This window comes from Cyprinus carpio, chromosome B15 (assembly GCF_018340385.1).
Source record: "Cyprinus carpio isolate SPL01 chromosome B15, ASM1834038v1, whole genome shotgun sequence".
Classification (NCBI taxonomy): domain Eukaryota; kingdom Metazoa; phylum Chordata; class Actinopteri; order Cypriniformes; family Cyprinidae; genus Cyprinus; species Cyprinus carpio.
This window is the reverse complement of record NC_056611.1, coordinates 8290995-8310518: the sequence shown is the minus strand read 5'-3', so window position 1 is coordinate 8310518 and position 19524 is coordinate 8290995. Positions and strand designations below refer to the sequence as shown.

General features: G+C 37.0%; 1 protein-coding gene across 1 annotated transcript; it reads right to left on the bottom strand.

Moving 5' to 3' along the window:
- Positions 1 to 3079: 3079 nt before the first annotated feature.
- rinl (Ras and Rab interactor-like) lies at positions 3080 to 19395 on the bottom strand. The gene is made up of 13 exons (XM_019091012.2): positions 19244 to 19395; positions 18400 to 18580; positions 17403 to 17531; positions 17132 to 17291; positions 11669 to 11777; positions 11081 to 11153; positions 10402 to 10490; positions 10204 to 10295; positions 8638 to 8860; positions 7303 to 7914; positions 5674 to 5991; positions 4626 to 4757; positions 3080 to 4075 (listed from the first exon to the last, which is right to left on the bottom strand). The coding sequence occupies exons 3-13, from the start codon at positions 17447 to 17449 to the stop codon at positions 3636 to 3638; spliced, it is 2295 nt and encodes a 764-aa protein (XP_018946557.1). The 5' UTR covers positions 17450 to 17531; positions 18400 to 18580; positions 19244 to 19395; the 3' UTR covers positions 3080 to 3635.
- Positions 19396 to 19524: the final 129 nt, after the last annotated feature.

Sequence of the window (19524 nt, the reverse complement as noted above, 5' to 3'; positions counted from 1 at the left end):
ATGAGTGTTGGAAACAGTTCTGCTGTCTAATATATTTGATGAATAAAAGGTTAAAAAGAACTGCATTTATTCAAAATAAAAAACAAAATTCTAATAATATATATTCTAATAATATATTTTCTTTACTATCACTTTTTATCAATTTAACACATCCTTGCTGAATAAAAGTATATTGATTTTAATTAAAAAAAAGAAAGAAAAAAAATTACTGACCCCAAATTACTGACCAGTAGTGTATATTGTTATTACAAAATATTTATATTTTAAAAACATAGCTTTTTTTTTTTTTTTTTTACTTTTTATTCATTAAAGTATCCTAAAAAAGTATCACATGTTCTGAAAAAATATTAAGCAGCAGAACTGTTTCCAACTTTGATAATGAATCATCATATTAGAATGATTTCTAAAGGATCATGTTATAATGCACCTAAAAATTCAGCTTTGCATCACAGAAATAAATGATAATTTAAAGTATAATAAATTTAAAAACAATTATTTTAAATTGTAATAATATATCACAATATTACTGTTTTTTTCTGTATTTTCGATCAAATAAATGCAGGCTTGATGAGCAGAAGAAACTTCTTTCAAAAACATTAAAAATAGTAATGTTTCCAAACTTTTGATCTGTACTGTAGGTGACTTTGTTTCTTTAGCAGAACACAAACAAAGATTTTTAACTCAAACCGTTGCAGTTTATCAGTCATATAATGTAAGTGGATGGTAATCACGGCTTTGAGAGTTAAAAAAACACAACAAACAAAACCAAATTAAACCCTGCGGCTCGTGACGATACATTGATGTGTAAAGACACAAAACGATCTTCTCTGCAAGAAACTGAACAGTATTTATATTGTTTTTTACCTCTGATTTTCACCGCAATTTCTGAACTGTCCTGAGCATGTTCTCAGCGCCAGGTGTGTGAGGAGTCTTCTTCTTCTTGCTTTATGGCAGATCGCAGACTTATAAGTGCTTTACCGCCACCTATCTCTCAAGTGGACCATTGACACTCCTAATTGAGATTGTAGATAGAGTGTCAATGGTCCATTTGAGAGATAGGTGGAGGTAATGCACTTATAAGTGTGCGATCCACTGTAAAGCAACAAGAAGACACATGAAAATCAGAGGTAAAAAACTATATAAATACTGTTAAGTTTCTTGCACATACCGATCATTTTGATTCTGTTTGTATATGTATGTTTTTTTTTTTTTGACTCTCAAAGCTGTGATTCCCATTCACTTACATTAAATGACTGACAGACTGCAACGGTTTGAGTTAAAAATCTTTGTTTGTTCTGAAGAAACAAAGTCACCTATATCTTGGATACCCTGGGGGTAAGCAGATAAACATCACATTTTCATTTTTGAGTGAAATATCCCTTTAATATCAATTTTGTATATTTTGAATTTTAAGGATGTTCCAAAATTATATGGGAAATCAAGACAACAATGCTGATTAACAAAATCGTATCTTAAATTGTATAATATATTGTTGTTTAATATATTGGTAATGAATGATCACTATTGTCATATAATACCATGCTATTTAGATGGAGCACAATAAAGCAGCTCCACTTTATAATTATACGTCACTGTTCACAGCACAATATCAGCAAAATTGTCGTGAACAAGCTGCTGCAAATGATACATGCATTTTGGGTATGTGACTGAAGGGAAGTGTGAAAGTGCGTGTGAGACAGAAAGGAAAAATCCAGGCAGGTTGTTAATGATCCATCCGTTGGTTTAATGTAGAGAATAATTGGTTTGAAAGTGTTGGGGTGCATTTTGCCACTGGCACTACTCTATTTATCTCCATTAACTGCGACTTCGTTATAGCTCACACTCCTTACAAAGCTGTCAATCAAAGCATCACAAATTCAGAATGTGTGTATTTGAAAGCCAGCTCCTCTTTGTTGCTGTCTTTAGTCTTTAAATAGCTCAGGCTTTAACAATCTGTGTATTCAGCGACACACAAGAGAAAGTCATATATCTAATTTATGCCCTGTGCTGGATGCATTGTTTCACTACATCTACATGATCCACTGCATGTGTGAAAAATGCATAATTGTTTATTTCTAAATGATGACTTAAGAGTTTTGGATGTTGTTGTGGCTAAAATACAGCCTTAATAGACTGTAGTATTTAACTGAGTGCAAGATGTCTGAATACATAATAGGGCTTGTAATCTTGTTCCTAGGCTTTTGTTGGCTGTCTATAAATGGATTATTATATACAAGCATTTTTAAGAAATTATTAACAATTGTGTCACTGTGTGAGTGTGTTTATGTGTACCGGTCACAATGTACTCCCAAGTGATAAAGAAAGAATTTCAGCAGTGTCTTGCTATATTTCAGCTACACTGAACTGTGTAAATGCATCTGAATGCCACTCTAGTCACTTCTGTTTCTTCTGCAGTGGGAAGATCGATTTTGTTCATGCTGATTTAATTTGATTTGTAACAGCCCTATAATGTCTTATTATATTAAGTGAAATTATTAATAAAATTTAAGAATTTGATATGAAAGATGATGCATGCATTTAGGGAAAAATGCCCTTTAAATAGGCCAAAAATTACCTGGAAATAAATTTAAATAAATATTTGTATGCAGTATTAAGTCTTATAAAATGTAATTTCCCAACAACAAAATTGTGGCCAGTTAAAATGCGGAGTGGTTTGTAAATTTGGAAAACCATTAGCCACAGTGGCTGGTGAGCAAAAAAAGTTAATATATTTCTATATATATATATATATATATAGAGAGAGAGAGAGAGAGAGAGAGAGAGAGAGAGAGAGAGAGAGAGAGAGAGAGAGAGAGAATTTAAATGACATACATAAATTAAATACATAAGCAATATTACAACACACTATGAGAACTCAAAATCTTTCTCGGTAAAAAAATAAATAAAATAGAAAAACATATACAATACTTCCCCCTAGTGGTCAAGATGAACGGCAGAGACAGGAAGAGGAACTGACTGCATTCAAACCGATTCAAGACAGTCAGTCACACAACAGAGAAATTCATTAGTCCAACAAGATGGACAAAATAAAACAAAAATTAATCTTCCAACATGGTCGTTCAATTGAAAGTTAATTTATTAAATATAAAGCAATATTCTGTATATAGAAAATGTGTTGTGTGATAACAAGTGCATGAGTAATTCATGGTAAAAAATGAAACATTATTAGAAACTACTTACAGCAGTTTAAAATTAATTCATATTCACTCAAAAGGCATTCTTAATTTAATTTAGCATAACCCAGCTTCATTGGTTGCTAGAGTGGCTGCATACTTGTCCATGTCAAGCAAAGTACAGTATGTATTCGAAAATTATATGATAAAAAAAACCTATATTTTTAATTGAGATAATTGAGAAAATGTGACTGCGCCTGCCAATGCAACAGCCACAACCATGATGTTAAGGTATTGTGGATGGTTGCCAGGCTGTTTTTTCCCCCACGCATTTTATCATCTAACAACTGAAAATCAGAAATCGGATTGCTTAGAGAAATGACAGCATGAATTCTTATTAAGTTGCATGATTTGAGGTGAAATTTAAATTTGCGTAACAGACATTTGCCTTCACAAGCATCTCTATTAAGTTCAAAGTTAACCATTTCCTCGTTCCTCATTTTAGTCATCTTCTTTCCAGCTTACTCCATCACCTCCCACTTTATCTTCTGTTTTAGAACTGGTGAGGTGCAATGTCTCTTTACACTGTATTTGTCCCTCCTCTTCTTCCTTTACCGCCTCTAACTCTTCATCCAAACCCTGGAGAGTTTCTTGCATGTCAGAGGAGGCTGGCATGACGTCAGTCAGACCGCTGGACTCTGTGCTCGCATTCAAAGAGTTCTGTTCATCTGATGTTTTACGACTTCCATCTGCTGGCCCGTGTCTCCGGATGGTCCTTCGATTTCTGCTGCGGCGTGATTGGTTGCAGTGCAGTGTACGTCTGCGGTGCCATTGGCTGAGAGATTTGTGTGCTTCTGCGCTAAGTTGCCGCTTCGCTAGACGAGGCCGGAAGCTGCTGATGTAAAAAAGGGCAGCGTAGAGAGACGTAAGGTAGTACCCACCTGAGAGAAAGACAGAAAGACAGTTTGCACGTTACACACGCTTGTATGTGAATATTTTAAAAAACTACTAAACTACACCTTTCTGGTGTAAAATTCCATTGACCGTCATTATTTTTATCATAATTAATTTCTTCAAGCAACAAATAGATATCAAACAATAATTTGTAACAGTCATCTGAATGGTGGATGCTCATGTCCAAACAGAAAAATAAAAATGAAAAACTAAATTTAAAGAGGCCTATATGACACACTTCAGGGTAGTTTCAAATAGAGGGCTTGAGACTGTGCACATAGAAGGGGTCCTGTCATTGAGATGACTGGGAATGCATTGGATAGATCTCTACATGTACTATCTTGGTCTTGGTCCAGACAATAAGTCATTGAGCCAGAAGCTGACATGTTGGACAAGTATTGCTTTGAAAGAATCACAGTGTTTTCTTTACCTTACTGCATAAAAACTAGTACAGCAAATACTTTATTTACCTTACTGCATATAAACTAGTACAGCAAATACTTTATTTAAGGGTTTGAATGTGTGTGTACCCCCTACCCTCTCCTTGTAGTTGCGTGGGGTCTAGCAGCTCCATCATATAGTCAGTGTCAACCTGAAGTGTAGCTACATCACTACGCAGCAACACCCATGTCAGGCATGGCAGGAAGTCATCTGCCCCGAAGACCGTACCTAGCATGAAACATAAATCTGCACCTTAATGATGGAGGTTTTTAGATGTTTTAAGCTCTTAAAACTGGCTCTATGTGTATATGTTCAGAATTGTTGATTATTCTGTACAAGACAAATCAAAATGATTAGAGCACTAGTATTTCCACCAGCTAAAATGGTTTTAAATCAGTTAAGTTAGCATCTTTTGATGTAGTGTGTCAGTAGGAAACAGAGACCAGAGACCTCTCATCATCATCTAGAACAAACTGAGACAGACTAAATCCAGAATAACTGTGGCAAGTCTCCAAGACGCTTCAAGAAACCTACAGGTACCTGCAAAGCAACCTGAAAAACTATGTGCAAGTGCACCAAGGGCAAAAGCTGCTTTAAACGCAAATAATGGTCACACCAAATGTTGATTTAGTTTAGTTAACAGGAGTTAATTGATAAAGAAAATCTATTTATGACATTACTTCTGACAGCATCCTTATTTCACAGCATTTTTACACAAGTGATTAAAACTTTTAAAAGTACTGTAGCTTTGCAGGTAGGTTTCTTGAAGACATCGCAACAATTCTTCTGGATTTAGTCTGTCTCAGTTTCTTCATGTCATTCCAGACAGACTGGATGATGATGAGATCAGATCTCTGTGTGGAGCACTGGCTGTAGTCAGACAAAAATCTCACTGGATTATTACAATTAAATGTAAACTGATATTTCCTACTGACACACTACAGCAAAAGACAGAAATAAACCATTTTAGCTGGTGAAAGTACTAGTGTTCTAATAATTTTGGCCACTGTATAGAAATGGGAGTATATGAAGAGAACGTACAAGGTCAATGTTCAAAGGAAGTGGAATGTGGAATCTCTCACAGACTGATATCAACCATGAGAATCTGCATTATATCTCTACTGTACAGTACTACTTCACTCACCAGGCTTGGCATAAGCATTCATACTGTGGTAGATATTCTTGCAGACTTTGAGCAGGGTGTCAACTTTTTTACTGGGCGAATAGGCCTCATGCATTGTGGTCCAGCGTTGCTGGATCTTATCCATCATGCTGGAATCAGGTATCCCGGCCCCTGCTGTGCCCTCCAGCTCCTCCAGGCTACGTTTCTCCAGAGTGCTCTTGTTGGCCTCTAACCGCTGCAGAGTGCCATCATCCCTGCGTGCTGTCTTTAGACATACGTAAAGGTGAGAGTAAACTGGCTTCAGAGCTACTTTATGTAAGGCAAGCTCCAGCATAGCATCTAAGGGCAGAGAGAAAAACAGATTTGTGAATAAATTTGGTTTTAGTAGAGGCAAATAAAATAATTGTTACTGTATGGAATTCCTTCTAGAATGTTTTGTGCTATGAACTGTATCATCATGACCAAACATGTTTTCTGTTGTTAACCACATAGCATTAGCTTTAGTTTGTTCCTTAAGGACACACTCAGTTTGCAGGCTTTTTTTTTTTTTTTTGTAATTCCAGACACATGAAATAAATATATATAGAAATGTTTCTATGATCGTCCACATTTACATTTAGTCATTTAGCAGACGCTTTTATCCAAAGCGACTTACAAATGAGGACAATGGAAGCAATCAAAAACAACAAAAGAGCAATGATATATAAGTGCTATAACAAGTCTCAGTTAGCCTAAACACAGTATACATAGCAAGGGCTTTTAAATAATATAATAAATAAAAAGAAAACAAATAGAATACAAAAAGAATACAGCAAGCTAGTGTTAGAGGTCTTTTTTTATAATTGTATAATAAATGAAAAGAAAATAGATAATACAAAAAGATTAGAAAGGTAGTTAGATTTTTTATTTATTTTTTTTTTTAAATAGAATTAGAATAGTGAGTGAAAAAGTTAGAGGGTCAAATAAAGATGGAATAGATGTGTTTTTTAAGCCGATTCTTGAAGATTGCTAAGGACTCAGCTGCTCGGATTGAGTTGGGCAGGTCATTCCACCAGGAGGGAACATTTAATTTAAAAGTCCGTAAAAGTGACTTTGTGCTTCTTTGGGATGGATATATAAATAAATATAAATATTCTTTGGATATATATAAACAGACAGCTGTGAAATGTGTAATGCATTAAGAATTGTGTTCTGATACATTTTGTAACACAGCAAGATGAAACATGAATAGCTGAATTCAGTGTGTTCACTTCCTTGTTAATTAAACTGTATGGCTCTATTAATTTCTATTCAATTTCCCTGCACTTTCCTTCAAAATATCTAATATATTAGCAAAACTCACACTTTATTTAAAGGTCAAATTCTCACCATTAACAACCCGTTAACTATGAATTTTGCCTCAATAAACTTCTAATTTGCTGTTTATTAATAGTTAATAAGGCAGTTGTAAAGTTTAGGTATTGGGTAGGATTAGGCATGTAGAATATGGTCATGCAGAATATGTGCTTTATACATGATCACCTATTATGGAGATCAGAGATTCAACTGGAATTCAATTGTATTTGTTGATAAAATAATACAGATAAACTGATAGGCTGTTATTATATAATGCCCCTATAATGTTATCCCCAACACATCTCTAGGTCATACCTAGCTCAAAATCCGGAGTGTCTCCAATGCTGTCTGTGATGCTTTGGATCTCTGGACAATCCAACAGAGTTTCCCTCAGAGAGGTGAGAGACGAACGCACTTCCTGCAGCATCTCTGTGCAGGTCCCTCCAGTACTGACCCTGCTTGCAAGAGTTTGCTCAACAAATCCCCTGACAGCCTCAGCAAAAGCCCCACCCTTCCGTTCCGCCATCTCCTGAACACGTTTACTCAGTCTCCGATGTGGCGACACAAGTCCACCTAGAGCCTGACCCACGGCAGAGAGGCGGTTCTTCATCTTATCTGCCAAGTGGAGGCGGGGCGAAGGTAGTGATGGGGAGGGGCTTAAAGCTGGTTCAGACTCCTCCTCTATACTGCTGACTGACAGCGAGTCCAGCTCTAAGCCGGGCGGTTGAAGCAGAGAGGAAGGAAGTGATGAGTTCAGCCATATCTTGTCTTCTATCCACGACACACGGTGTGGTGACTGAGGGAGAGGGCTTTGAATAGAGTCAACACTTGCTCTTTTTAGGGGGTCTTCCTTGCTGGCGCCACTCGCCCTTCGAAGCACAACTCCACCTGGGGGAGCTGGAGAGTCTGGTTTCTTCTCAAATGATCCTTTGAGAAGTAAAAAAAAAACATTAACCTACATAACACCACCTAACTGAGATCTGCCTTTTTATCAAGAGATCCTGATGCAGTACATTAACATTACAACTTAAGGCAAGACACCACAGGTGGACAGGGTAAAAAAAAACAATAAACTAATAGATATTATCATACTTCTCCAGTAGACTGATTACATTAAGAACATTTATACATATATAATTAAATATGCATTAAATTGCAAAAATCTGAACATTTGATGAAGCCAGGTTCAAATTTCTTGTTTCATTTTGTTGACATATTAGTTTCTACAGATGGGAATTTTGTATTTCTTTTTTTCTTTCTTTTTTTCAGTCCATAAATCAGAAAATACAACCAATATGTAAGTGCTACTAAAGTGGCCATTTTTGGGACAGTGAAGGAGAAAAATAGCATTCTGAGAAAACAGGCTTTAAAGATATGCACTGTAATCGAAATCTCTCAAAAACAGATTCGAATATTTAAGGTTATGATATGTGTTTTGATTTTTTTAGTGTCTGATTCGTTTATTTGTTTTTATAGATGTTAAGTTGATGTACTAGAATTACCAAAACAAAAATTGAAATAAATTAAAGCTAAACAGAAATATTTAAAATAAAAAATAAAAACTAACAACAATGACAAAGGCACGCGAAAAGATTAGAAAACTGAAAGTATAGTAAAAGATAGCTGACAGAAATAAAAGATAGCCAATACCTCGGTCATGGTCAAAGCTGCTAGAGTTGTCATCAGATAGTGTAGATGACCTTTGTTTGAGTCCTCTCCCTGCCCATGCTCTCGTGGTACTTAACCGCTTGTCTCGCCTAAAGTTCATTGGAAGATTGACTGTGCTGGCTGAAGAATGAGTAAGCCAATCATCACCATGCTCTTGAAGGTACAAGGGATTGATGAAGCACATGGCACCATTGGCAGCTGTAACCTACCAACAAGCAGAAATAATATCAAGGCTTCGCCTCCCACACATAGAATATAGTTGCAAAGATTAAAAAGAACAGATTCCTAATGGATACATTAGTTATGGTAGTACATTTCAATGTCCTTGTTCACTGCTACACAGGTTTGGGGATTTTCTTACATTAAAGCACCGTAAATCAATGTTTAGACATTGCACTCAAAAGTCCAATAAGTTCAACAAGTCACTGTAGACCACATGCGACCAAAGTTTTTTGCCTACCAACTGATTTGGCGCATTACAATCCTTTTGATAACTTATTGTCAGTAGTTAGGTTTCCATCCACCTACTTTAATGTGCATTTTGGGATACCGCGTATAAAAAAAAAAACTGGACGGAAACGGTAAGATGGGCTTAAATTTTAAAAGTGAGCATAAAAACGTATTATCCGGTAAGAAAACATGCACAGAAACATCCTTAATGCGCATCAAAAAAGACATATGACTTTGTGATGGGACAGCATAACTGGACCAACCAACAGACCGATCACATTGCTCAGAAATGCAAGTTTTGTCGTTCTAAAATGCTTGAGCAAAGTCTCGCCAAAGTGCTTTATTATTAACTCCCAGAACTGCTTTCCCAAACAGCAGACTCATGAGCGTGTTTCGTCTGCATGCTCTTAAGCTCATAATTTATTGTATACTAGGATTATTATATACAGTACAGTGCCTTCTCCTACTGCAGCAAATAAAATGTTTCTTTGTGATATTTAGCGTGAGTTAATTGGGAAGTGGCCATTTTGTTCTCTTCAACTCACTGGATGGAAACGGTGCTTCACAAATGTTTTATGTGATATTCCAATTTTGCGCACAAGTTTAATTTTTAACCTTAAGTGGAAACATAGCTAGTGTCTAGATGATACACATTAAAATTCATGTTAACCTGACAGTCTAAGATACGTACATATTTGGTTACACTTTATTTTTAGGCTTCCTTGTTGCAGTGTAACACAAATAAGGACCAAATAATATTAATTGATAACATGTACTTACTTTAAAGTATAGTTTCTACTATAGAACGCAGATGTAACATGACACACGAACACTTTAAGATAAGGTGATACCAATTATTTTTCTCAAATGATTAGTAATTTTCTCTAAAACAAGTTCAATACTTGCAAAACCCAGTATCTTTATAGGTACAGTAGTCTACTTTATGACATACCTCAATTAAAAATTCTGAAATTAGAATTACTAAGCACAATTAGTTCTGAATGATGCTGTTACATATAACATACTGAACAATTATTATAAAACTGAAAACATTAGAGAAGTAAAGTAAAGGTAACTGAGTCAGAGGGTTTGTATCACCTGTATAGTGCACATGATTGTTTTCGCTATGTCTTGTGTTTCTGAAGTCATACTGCTAATCAGTGGATCTGAAGAGGGGCACAGCCAGGACTCTAAAGGTCAAACACACAAATGACTGGAATTCAGAGAGTCCGATTTGCATAACGGCAGATTTATAGTTTAGTACAGAGGATAGTAAATGACAGGGCAAGTACTAACTTGGACCAAGCAGAGGAATGAGATGATCTGGTAGACTGTTAATGGCGTAAACCCATGAGGGAACCAATAAACAGAGAGGCAAAACATCCCTGAGAGAAAATTAAGTGTAGCAGATGTCAGATAATACAAAAAAACCACATTATTTATAGCATTATTTATATCATAAGTTCAAAGTAACTTTAAAAGTAACTATTTTTAATGAAGCAAAAACATAAATATGATTTAACACCACGGATCCAACCTTAATACAGCCTTTATACCAACAAACAAACTTTTAATCAGGTTTAATAAGGTTCAAATATTTCTTTAATGTAACAATTACAGGCTGCCCCTTAAAAGTTTAATCGTATGCCAAATTACAATTTTACTGCAATGGAAACAAACAGATTATTGATTATTTGAAATTGTTTGTCCGACATGGTAACCAAAAATTTGTAACGTCTTATATTACCGACATCACTGAACCAACATATATACATACATTTATACCAACAAAACACATTTTTATGGGTGGAATCATTGCAAGTTACCAGTTCTTTTTACAATGCATAGAAGATTCAATATAATTTACTATCCAACACAGGGGTGCACAGAGTTTCCTTTGACAACATCCTGTTATCAAGCAAAACAGACGTGCTTCCTTATCAATAGCTGCTAGATAAAAATAACTCAGCCCCACCTGCTCACTGTGTAGAAGTGCAGTAGTTGAAAGAGATCAGGAAAAGCCAGGTGTGATGCCGTCAAGCGAAGAGCTATGAAAGAAAACCAAAAAGACAAGAGAACTAAGTGAGTCAGACGAACACTATGAGTAATAGAGAGAAACTGGACAGACTAGTCATGAACTTCAAAAGTACACATATGTAATGAGGAAATAGGAAGACTGTAGGGTTCAGGATGTGAATTTTATCAGCATGCACAAATAGAGAACAAACTGCTGCGCAGAAGAGTTCACTGAACTGTGCACAAACGTCTCATGTAGCCTACATTGTAAAAAATGTCAGGAAACTTATACATGTCTCATTAAAATCTATAAATAAACTTAAAAAAGCACAAACAACAACAACAACTGGACAGTAATAGTGTGCAGCTATAAAATGTGGACAGCATAGCTCAGATAATTTGATCATGGAGGAGTTGAGAATACAACGTCATGAGAACATGTTGATCATGACAAATGCTTGAGGTCATGTTACATTCTGACTTGTGGTTGCAAACTTGGGTATAGCATATCTGAACAGCAATCAAAGATGAAAAGGCTTTTTGGTACCTGTCCCAGTGGTTAAGATGGGGAATTCTTTGACCGGCTCTCCTCTGTCCCCCACAGACACACACAGAAGCTGGTCTTGAGATGAAGAGTCTTGGACCACCAGGAAACTCTGTGTAAATGAACAGCTATTTAACATTTCACATATTTAACATATTTAACGTCATTTCGCTGTTATGTTTAGAGCATGCTTACAGCATACTTAGAGGATCAAAATATCATGGAGAATCATGTATCACTATCATATTTTAGATGAGCACTCATTTGAATAAGCAATACAACAACCACTGAATTCAAGGAAATGCTTGAATCCCACTTTGTGGGTAAGCACTCTTACAAGAGGAAGTCAGTGCACACAAACGTTAGGTGGCAAAAAAAATCTAAATATAGATGACAGTGAAAACTACTTTAGTTATTAGCATTTAACTAGTTTATGGATATGCTTCAAATATATACACTGCAGCTACCTTTCATTCAAATTCAAAATATAAAAATAATGTTTCAAGAACTTTGAGGATTTTGTTCCTTTACAATGACCACAAAGGAAGTGAAATGAGACCTTTGATAATTGACATCATTTACTAGATATATAGAGAGTAAATATGAAAGCATATTTCATGGTTTTGAAATGTGGAGGGGGGGTGGGGGGAAGTAACACACATACAGACTTTCAACATGTGTCAACACTTTTGTAAAATGTTAAACATTAGATCCTTGGATACTTTATTCAAAATAAAGCCAAGATTTTTTTTTTATTTATTTATATATTATGTAATCTTGTATTTTTTCATCATTATTTTTAAAGACACAAATGAGCGTTATACCAGCAAAAACACACACCAAAGTAAAATTCTATAAAGCTAGATAAACCAACATAATCACTTCCACAAACTCTGGAATAGGTCTTCATCTGATCTTACACCACCACTTTGCCTCTCTTTAAGTGCACTCGCAGTCATCCTTAATGCAAACTTATCTACTTCTGCAAATATCTACAACATGACGGTAGTTTGAATTCTGTAGAAAACACAAAAACTAAACTTCAGTTAATAGCGCTAGTTAGCCTGTACTACACTACACTGCCAACCATTAAAGAAAAGTCCAACCAAAAACAAACATCTGCTGAATATTTACTCAGGCCACTGAAGATCAGAACAGATTTGGAGAAATTTAGCATTACATAATTTGCTTGACAACTGATCCTCTGCAGTGAACAGGTGCTGTCAGAATGAGAGTTAATATCACAATAATCCAAGTAATCAACATGATTCCAGTCCATCAATTTATGTTGCGTAATAATCCCAGATCCATCAAGACATTTTAACTTCAGACCATTGCTTCCGGTCCTCTATTTGTAATATTCTTTCATTCATTTCATTTATTTATATAGCACAAATAAACACAACAGAAGTTGACCACAGTGCTTTACAGAATATAAAACTAAGATACAAATAAGAAAGCAATAAGACATAAAAAATATATAAAACATAATTAAGAATTGCTGAAAGCTCGGGCCAGAAGATAAGATTTGAACTTTGATTTAAACTCATAGACAGAGGACCGGGGTAAAAAGGATAAAAAGGAAGACCGTTCCAGAGCCTAGGTCCAACAACGGCAAATGCACGATCCCCTCTTGACTTCAGTGGTGTTCGAGGCTGAGCTAGAGAGTTATTGTTTGTATTATAATATAATATAATACTGCTTTCTGCAGTGAAAAATTCATCTCATCTGAATCAAGAGAGAAACATGCACTGATCAAGCACCATTTACATGCAAAAAACATGTGTTGGTACAGCAGATTTTGATGTGAGAAGACAACAGAGGATGGACTGTAGGTAGCATATTATGGAGTATGGAGTCATATTTTGGTCAGTAGCAAAGGTTTAACGTTAAAACGCCTTTAAGGACAATTGGTTTCTTATGAACATGCAGCTTTTTACTTCACAACATGGTAACTGATGGACTGTATAACATGTTTTTATCTACATCTTGGATGGCCTGAGGGTTAGTAAATAGTCAGAAAATTTTTATTTCAGGTGAACAATTCCTTCAGCAATTTCAGTAATATATTATTCAGTTCCTCTATTGATAATATATATATATATATATATATATATATATTATATATATATATATATATATATATATATATATATATATATATATATATATATAAAATATATGATAATGAAACTGCAAGCGTGTTCCGAAAGTACATGGCTTGGCAAAGATCCTCTGCACGGAAGAATGTGGTTTGAGGCACCTGTGTACAAATATAGCACCTCTTATATGCTACACTAAGCTAAGCTATTTTCTGTGATGTGATGTGCAAGACTTTCAATTCAATAGATAATTAACTAGAAGAAAGTGCAGTACATGGTAAAACTATTTGCGCTACAGACCAGTGTGTTTATGAAAAATAAAAATAATTAAAATAATATGATAAGAAATACCAATTTTTTATATTATATGCAGCATACGATTTTTTTTTTTTTTAATAACTGGAAGCAGCTAAAAGAACTGGAAGCAGATGGACCTGAAGCCTCCACATTAAAGGTACAAATGGCTCTAATATATTAATGGACAATGGACATTAATGAACAAATAGCATAAATAACAAAAGAAAGGAAAAAGATGGATATCTAAAAACATGTCATCTGAGCAGATAAGTGACATATTTTTGTTCGTTGTAACAAACTTTCGGCTTTCAGACCACTCCACAGTGTTACCTCCTGTGCACACTGGATACTACATGCAAGGGCGAATGACATACGGTGCATTGTTGCGTCATACCCAAAAAGACTAGAGGCTGTAATTGCTGCCAAAGAAGTTTCAAGGTACTAAGTAAGGGTCTGAATACTTTCAGTTTTTTCTTTTTAATAAATTTACAGACATTTCTTAAATTCTGTTTTCACTTTGTCATTATGATGTACGGAGTGTAGATTAATGAGAAAAAACGTTATGTGTCCAGTTTCCCTCAAAATCCACCCCAACAGCTCTAAAATAGCCTACAGTATATCATTATAACAGGTTTATCAAAGCCTGTGACGACATGCCTGCTCTTCTACCACCTTCGTCTGAACTCTCTGTCTGCCCATCCTGAACTGTCTGCCCATCCTGAACTGTCTATCTGTCCTGAAAAGACCACGGAGGTCGTTCCCCTGTCACTGGTGCTTTCAGTGTTGAGAGTGGCCTTGTGGTGTGTGTGGGCAGCACACACCATTCCTAATCCCCCTGAGGATCCTGAACTCTACCACCACCTCTGTACCAGTCCTCACCATCTCCTCTGCTGTCTCCTGGCAGCCCCTCTGCTCACCCTCAGCCTACCATCTGTGCAAAATGTCTATCTATATACTGTAGATGCCTATATGGATGCGTGTCTATAATCCGTCTTGGCTGGAGGAACCCTCGTCTCTGTCTCCAGCCTCTGAGTCCAAGACTCTGCCTCGGCCTGTTGACCCAGGAGCTCCACCATGGCTCCTAGCTCCCTCCTCTCCACTGTGGCCCGTCAGTCCACCCGCACTGCCAGGCTCCCTCGTCCCTCCGGCTCCACCTTGGTCTGTAATAGACCATCCGCCGCCTCGGGACTCCACACCTCTGGCTACACCTAGTCCCTCTGGCTCTGTCAGCCTCCTCTGGCTCCACCTTGGTCCTCTGCCACTCTGGCGACCGCATCCTTCCAGATCCCCGCCTTCATCTGCTCCGCCTTGGCCCTCTGGATCCTCCCCGTCGCCTGGCTCATCGGCTCTCTGTCTCCACCTCAGGCTCCACCACTACCTGCTCCGCTGCCGTCAGTCGGCCCCCTGGAGTCATCAGCCCTTTCTCCACCATGGCTCCTCCCTCAGTCGGCTCCACCATGGACAGCCATCCTGCCTGGGCTCTGGGTCCCTCCTGCTCCCACCTGTCTCTTTCCTGGCAGCTCCCTCCAGCAGCTCCACCCTGGACTTTGGTTGTCTTCTTCCTCCCGGGTGTCCGTCCTCTGCCGGAGCCTCCACCTGTCTTGTCTGTCTGCCTGCCTTCCTCCCAGCCCTTTGCCGTCCCCTATCACCATCCCACATCGACTCCTTTGTCCTCCTTATATGTACTCTTTTGTCCTCCTCCTAACTGTTCCTGTGTGTGAGGTTGCATCTTCCGAGAGGGGGGTGAACTATCACACCTCAGGGAACTGTTAGGTTGTGTTTCCTTCCCCAAGTGCTCAGCTGACCTAGTTTTCAGGCCCCGTCCACACGGAGACGCGTTTCTGTGAATACGCACAAATTTTTAATTGGATAGGCATTTCGTCCACACGGATCCGGCGTTTTCGTAAGGTGAAACCGCTATTTTTTGAAACCGGGTCCCAAAGTGGATAAATCTGAAAACGCGGCCTTAGCGTTTTCGTCTGGACGGCTAATCCGTATATTTTCTGAAACGATGACGTCATCAGCCCACGTCTCCCCCCAGTCAGAAACCTCTACGTCACGTAACAGCAACAAAAACATGAACAAACACTGAACGATTGTCTTTTTATTAACTAACATTAACACAGATTAATAAATGTATTGTTCCATGTTCGTTTGTGTACCACGCGCAAGGTTTATGAGCATAGTCCAAAAGTCTTCTTCTCCGTTTTTAGTGTATCTCTGTGGCAGAATTACAGGGCCACATACTGGTCTGGCATGTATACTACATCATTTAGCGGTTTCGTGTGGACGCGGATATTTCTTGAGACGAGGAAAAAAAAGATCGGATTGGGGTAAGCTCCGTCTCCGTGTGGACATAGCCTCAGTCTATGTCTGATTGTCATTTGGTTTAGGTGTGTCTTGTTAATTATCTTCATTTACCAATGTATTTAATTTGCGTTCAGTCCTGTGATTCCTCATCCAGTCTACTACGTCCCTACATGTGTCTCCTGCCTGTTCTGTCCTGGATTTACCCTTGTGTGGATTTATTAAAGACTGTCTGCATTTCATCTTCCTCATGCGTTTCATTCCACCATAGCGTGACAGTTTTACAGCACAATTATAAACAGGAAATTATGACAACCTCAACCGTAAATCAATCACTGGATAAACTTTTCCCTAATAATATACTAAAATTATGCTTCCACTATGCACGTAGACAAAGAAATGGCTTATATTTAACAGGGAAATGCCAAAGGGAACAGTGACTTCCCACAATATAGCTTTATAAAATAGTATCAATTAAAATGCAATAATTCTTATTCCCATTTTTGTATCCACAGTAGGGATGGGTTATGCGCTACAACTACCTTTGTCTATACCCCAGCCTCAGTATGACTAGATTTGATGGAATTTGAAAACAAAAAAGTTAAATTATTGGATTATGAGTTATATTTCAATTTAACTAAAACTACTTCATTTTTTTTTTTATCACTGACAACATCAAGGTTTACAGGAATACTGCTGAAAATGCTAAAATTAATTAGTAACTTAATTAGTAAGCACTGATAAAAAGGAAGGCACCCACCCCAGCAGGTCTGCCCCACAGAGCAGCGTGTGCTCCGTGACTGTCCCAGGGACTTTTGGGAGCCCACGCATCCTGACACAACCGTAAACCTTTCAGCAGACTCAGGAGTTTTGTCTCATCTTTGGAGACCCCGTTGGGTACCGTGCCAGCAGAATTTTCTCTATTGATAAAAAAAGTGTTTAATCATGCGATTGAAGAAAATAATTAAAAATGCACATGGAATAAAATAGTGATTACATTTACTGAAGATTGTATCCTTGTTCTCTCTCACCTGTTCTCACTGGTTGTGAATTCATCTTTTGATTCTTTCATCATCATTGGCCCAACAGAATAGCGATGGACCTGTTCAGGAAATCTGTTCTGTTATCAGCTCTTCCATTTTAGCAATGTTGCTGTAACCCTGTTGAAATTTAGAAATAGAGAAACAAAGGAAATGAAGAAATATGGTTTCTCTCCAACCCCACATCCTTTCATTTGTATTTTTTGTTCACTCTTGCTTTGTGACAGTTCTTTGTTAACAGCTAATGTGTTTTATCAGTGCTGAAATCTGAAGTCCATTATATATATGACGGAGGAGTTTCATTTGCGATAAACGGCTTTAAAAGTAGACGGCCAGCATGCTGACCAAAAAATAAAAAATCCTTTCCAACTTGTTGAACACTGGACAAGTTATCAAACATTTGGGCACACATTGTTATTCATTATTGCTATTTATCACTTTACAATAACAATACTATGGATGGATCATGTATGAATGGTTAAATTAGCAAGCAGTATAAACTCAAGCTAATATTCCATGATACATAAACAGCACCGGTGAATGAAAAAAAAAGTTCTGATTCTTTCATAATTGGTCTCAGGATTTTACTTTCTGTTGGTATTAAAATAGCAACATCTCCACTTTAAAAATTGGAAATGCTAATTTGATTTAATTCTGACAATTATTACATTCATGTCAAAGTACTAAAATTGCCCATAGTTACAACACAACTTAATACTTAAACTCAATTAAAATATGCATTAATCTAAGTTCTGACATTTCTGTAGCCTAGAAAAAGGAAGAAGCAGGAGATTTTTCCCAAATGTAAAACCTACAGTAAATACCTTTGAACATCATAAGGCCTTGATAGGCTATGGATACATACAGTAAACTTTACTTTTTATTGTTATTATTATTATTTTCACCTCTAAAGCCTATTTTGGCCCATGTCTCAAGAGCAAGTAACTCACTTGTAATGATGCAAACAGAAGTCAAGGGCTGAACTCACATGTGGTGTCTTCAAAATGTCCTCCTATATGAAGAAAAGACTTAGCATCTCTGAAAGCTGCTCCAAACACCTCCACACACCTCCACACACTGCAGGTTCACGTGTGGGGTAATTGACACTCCTCATTACGAATCTGTCCTGTACTTCGTCACGTCGCCGACAGTGAGATTCACTTTTGCCCCTGTGATGTTCAAAGCATCAATTTCAGTCACATTAAAGTTCAGTTTGAGCTTAAGAGTGACAGTACTCTTGATTATGCTTTTTGTGTGTGTCTCACACCATAAGCTCCACCCATATTCATGGTTGTGGTAAACCTCACAGTGAAAACTTGACAGTGATAGAAGTAGGATGTCACATACAGCAGAAAGATTATAGCTAAACGAGTGTTACTTTCATATGCAACAGCATCACGCAGCTCAGTTCATATCGGTTTCATTTTAGCAACAGTTACAAAATAAAGCCCCTTTTCTTTTTTATGAGAACACAAGTTCTGCTAATAACTGAGCTCAAGGGAAGACAGTTACCCACTGTTCCTCAATGAATTTCCTCTTACAATAAATTCCATATTGACTTTAATTAAGGTCAAACCCATAACCTTCTCTAAAAACAGTTAAGATTAAAAGGGTTAAAGGTTTCAATAAATGTTTGAGAACTGTAACATTTCAATGCTGTCTATTATCTGGTACTAATGATCACAAAGGTTGTTTAAACCAGAGATAGTTTCATCACATTGTGAATATAGCATGCTAACAAGAAATGTAAGTGAGAAAAGCTAATATGAAAGCGTTACTACTAATATAGCAATAACAAAGTACATATTACTACTTACACACACTATACTTACTGCATCGGGTAAGCAAATTATAGCATCATGCTCATGCTAAAAAGTTAAGGATCTGTCATATTGAGGTCACTAGTTGGTTGGCCTGTGTGTGTTACGCAGTCTCATACAGTACACAGCCACTAGGGGAACAGTTGTTAAATGTCATGGCTGTTATTTACTACAGATACATTTTAGCATGGCTGGAATGCTGTGTTGACTAATCAGCATCCAGGACTAAACTATTCTTTTTTAAAAATAAATATTTTAATTCCTTTTGACAAAACCACACCACATGCATACAC

Coding starts and splice junctions, on each gene's coding strand:
- rinl (XM_019091012.2), bottom strand. CDS start 17,449: ATGATGATGAAAGAATCAAAAGATGAATTCACAACCAGTGAGAACAG. Junction 11,154..11,668: donor CATCTTAACCACTGGGACAG/GTACCAAAAAGC, acceptor TTTCTTTCATAG/CTCTTCGCTTGACGGCATCA. Junction 4,758..5,673: donor GAATGCTTATGCCAAGCCTG/GTGAGTGAAGTA, acceptor GTTTCATGCTAG/GTACGGTCTTCGGGGCAGAT.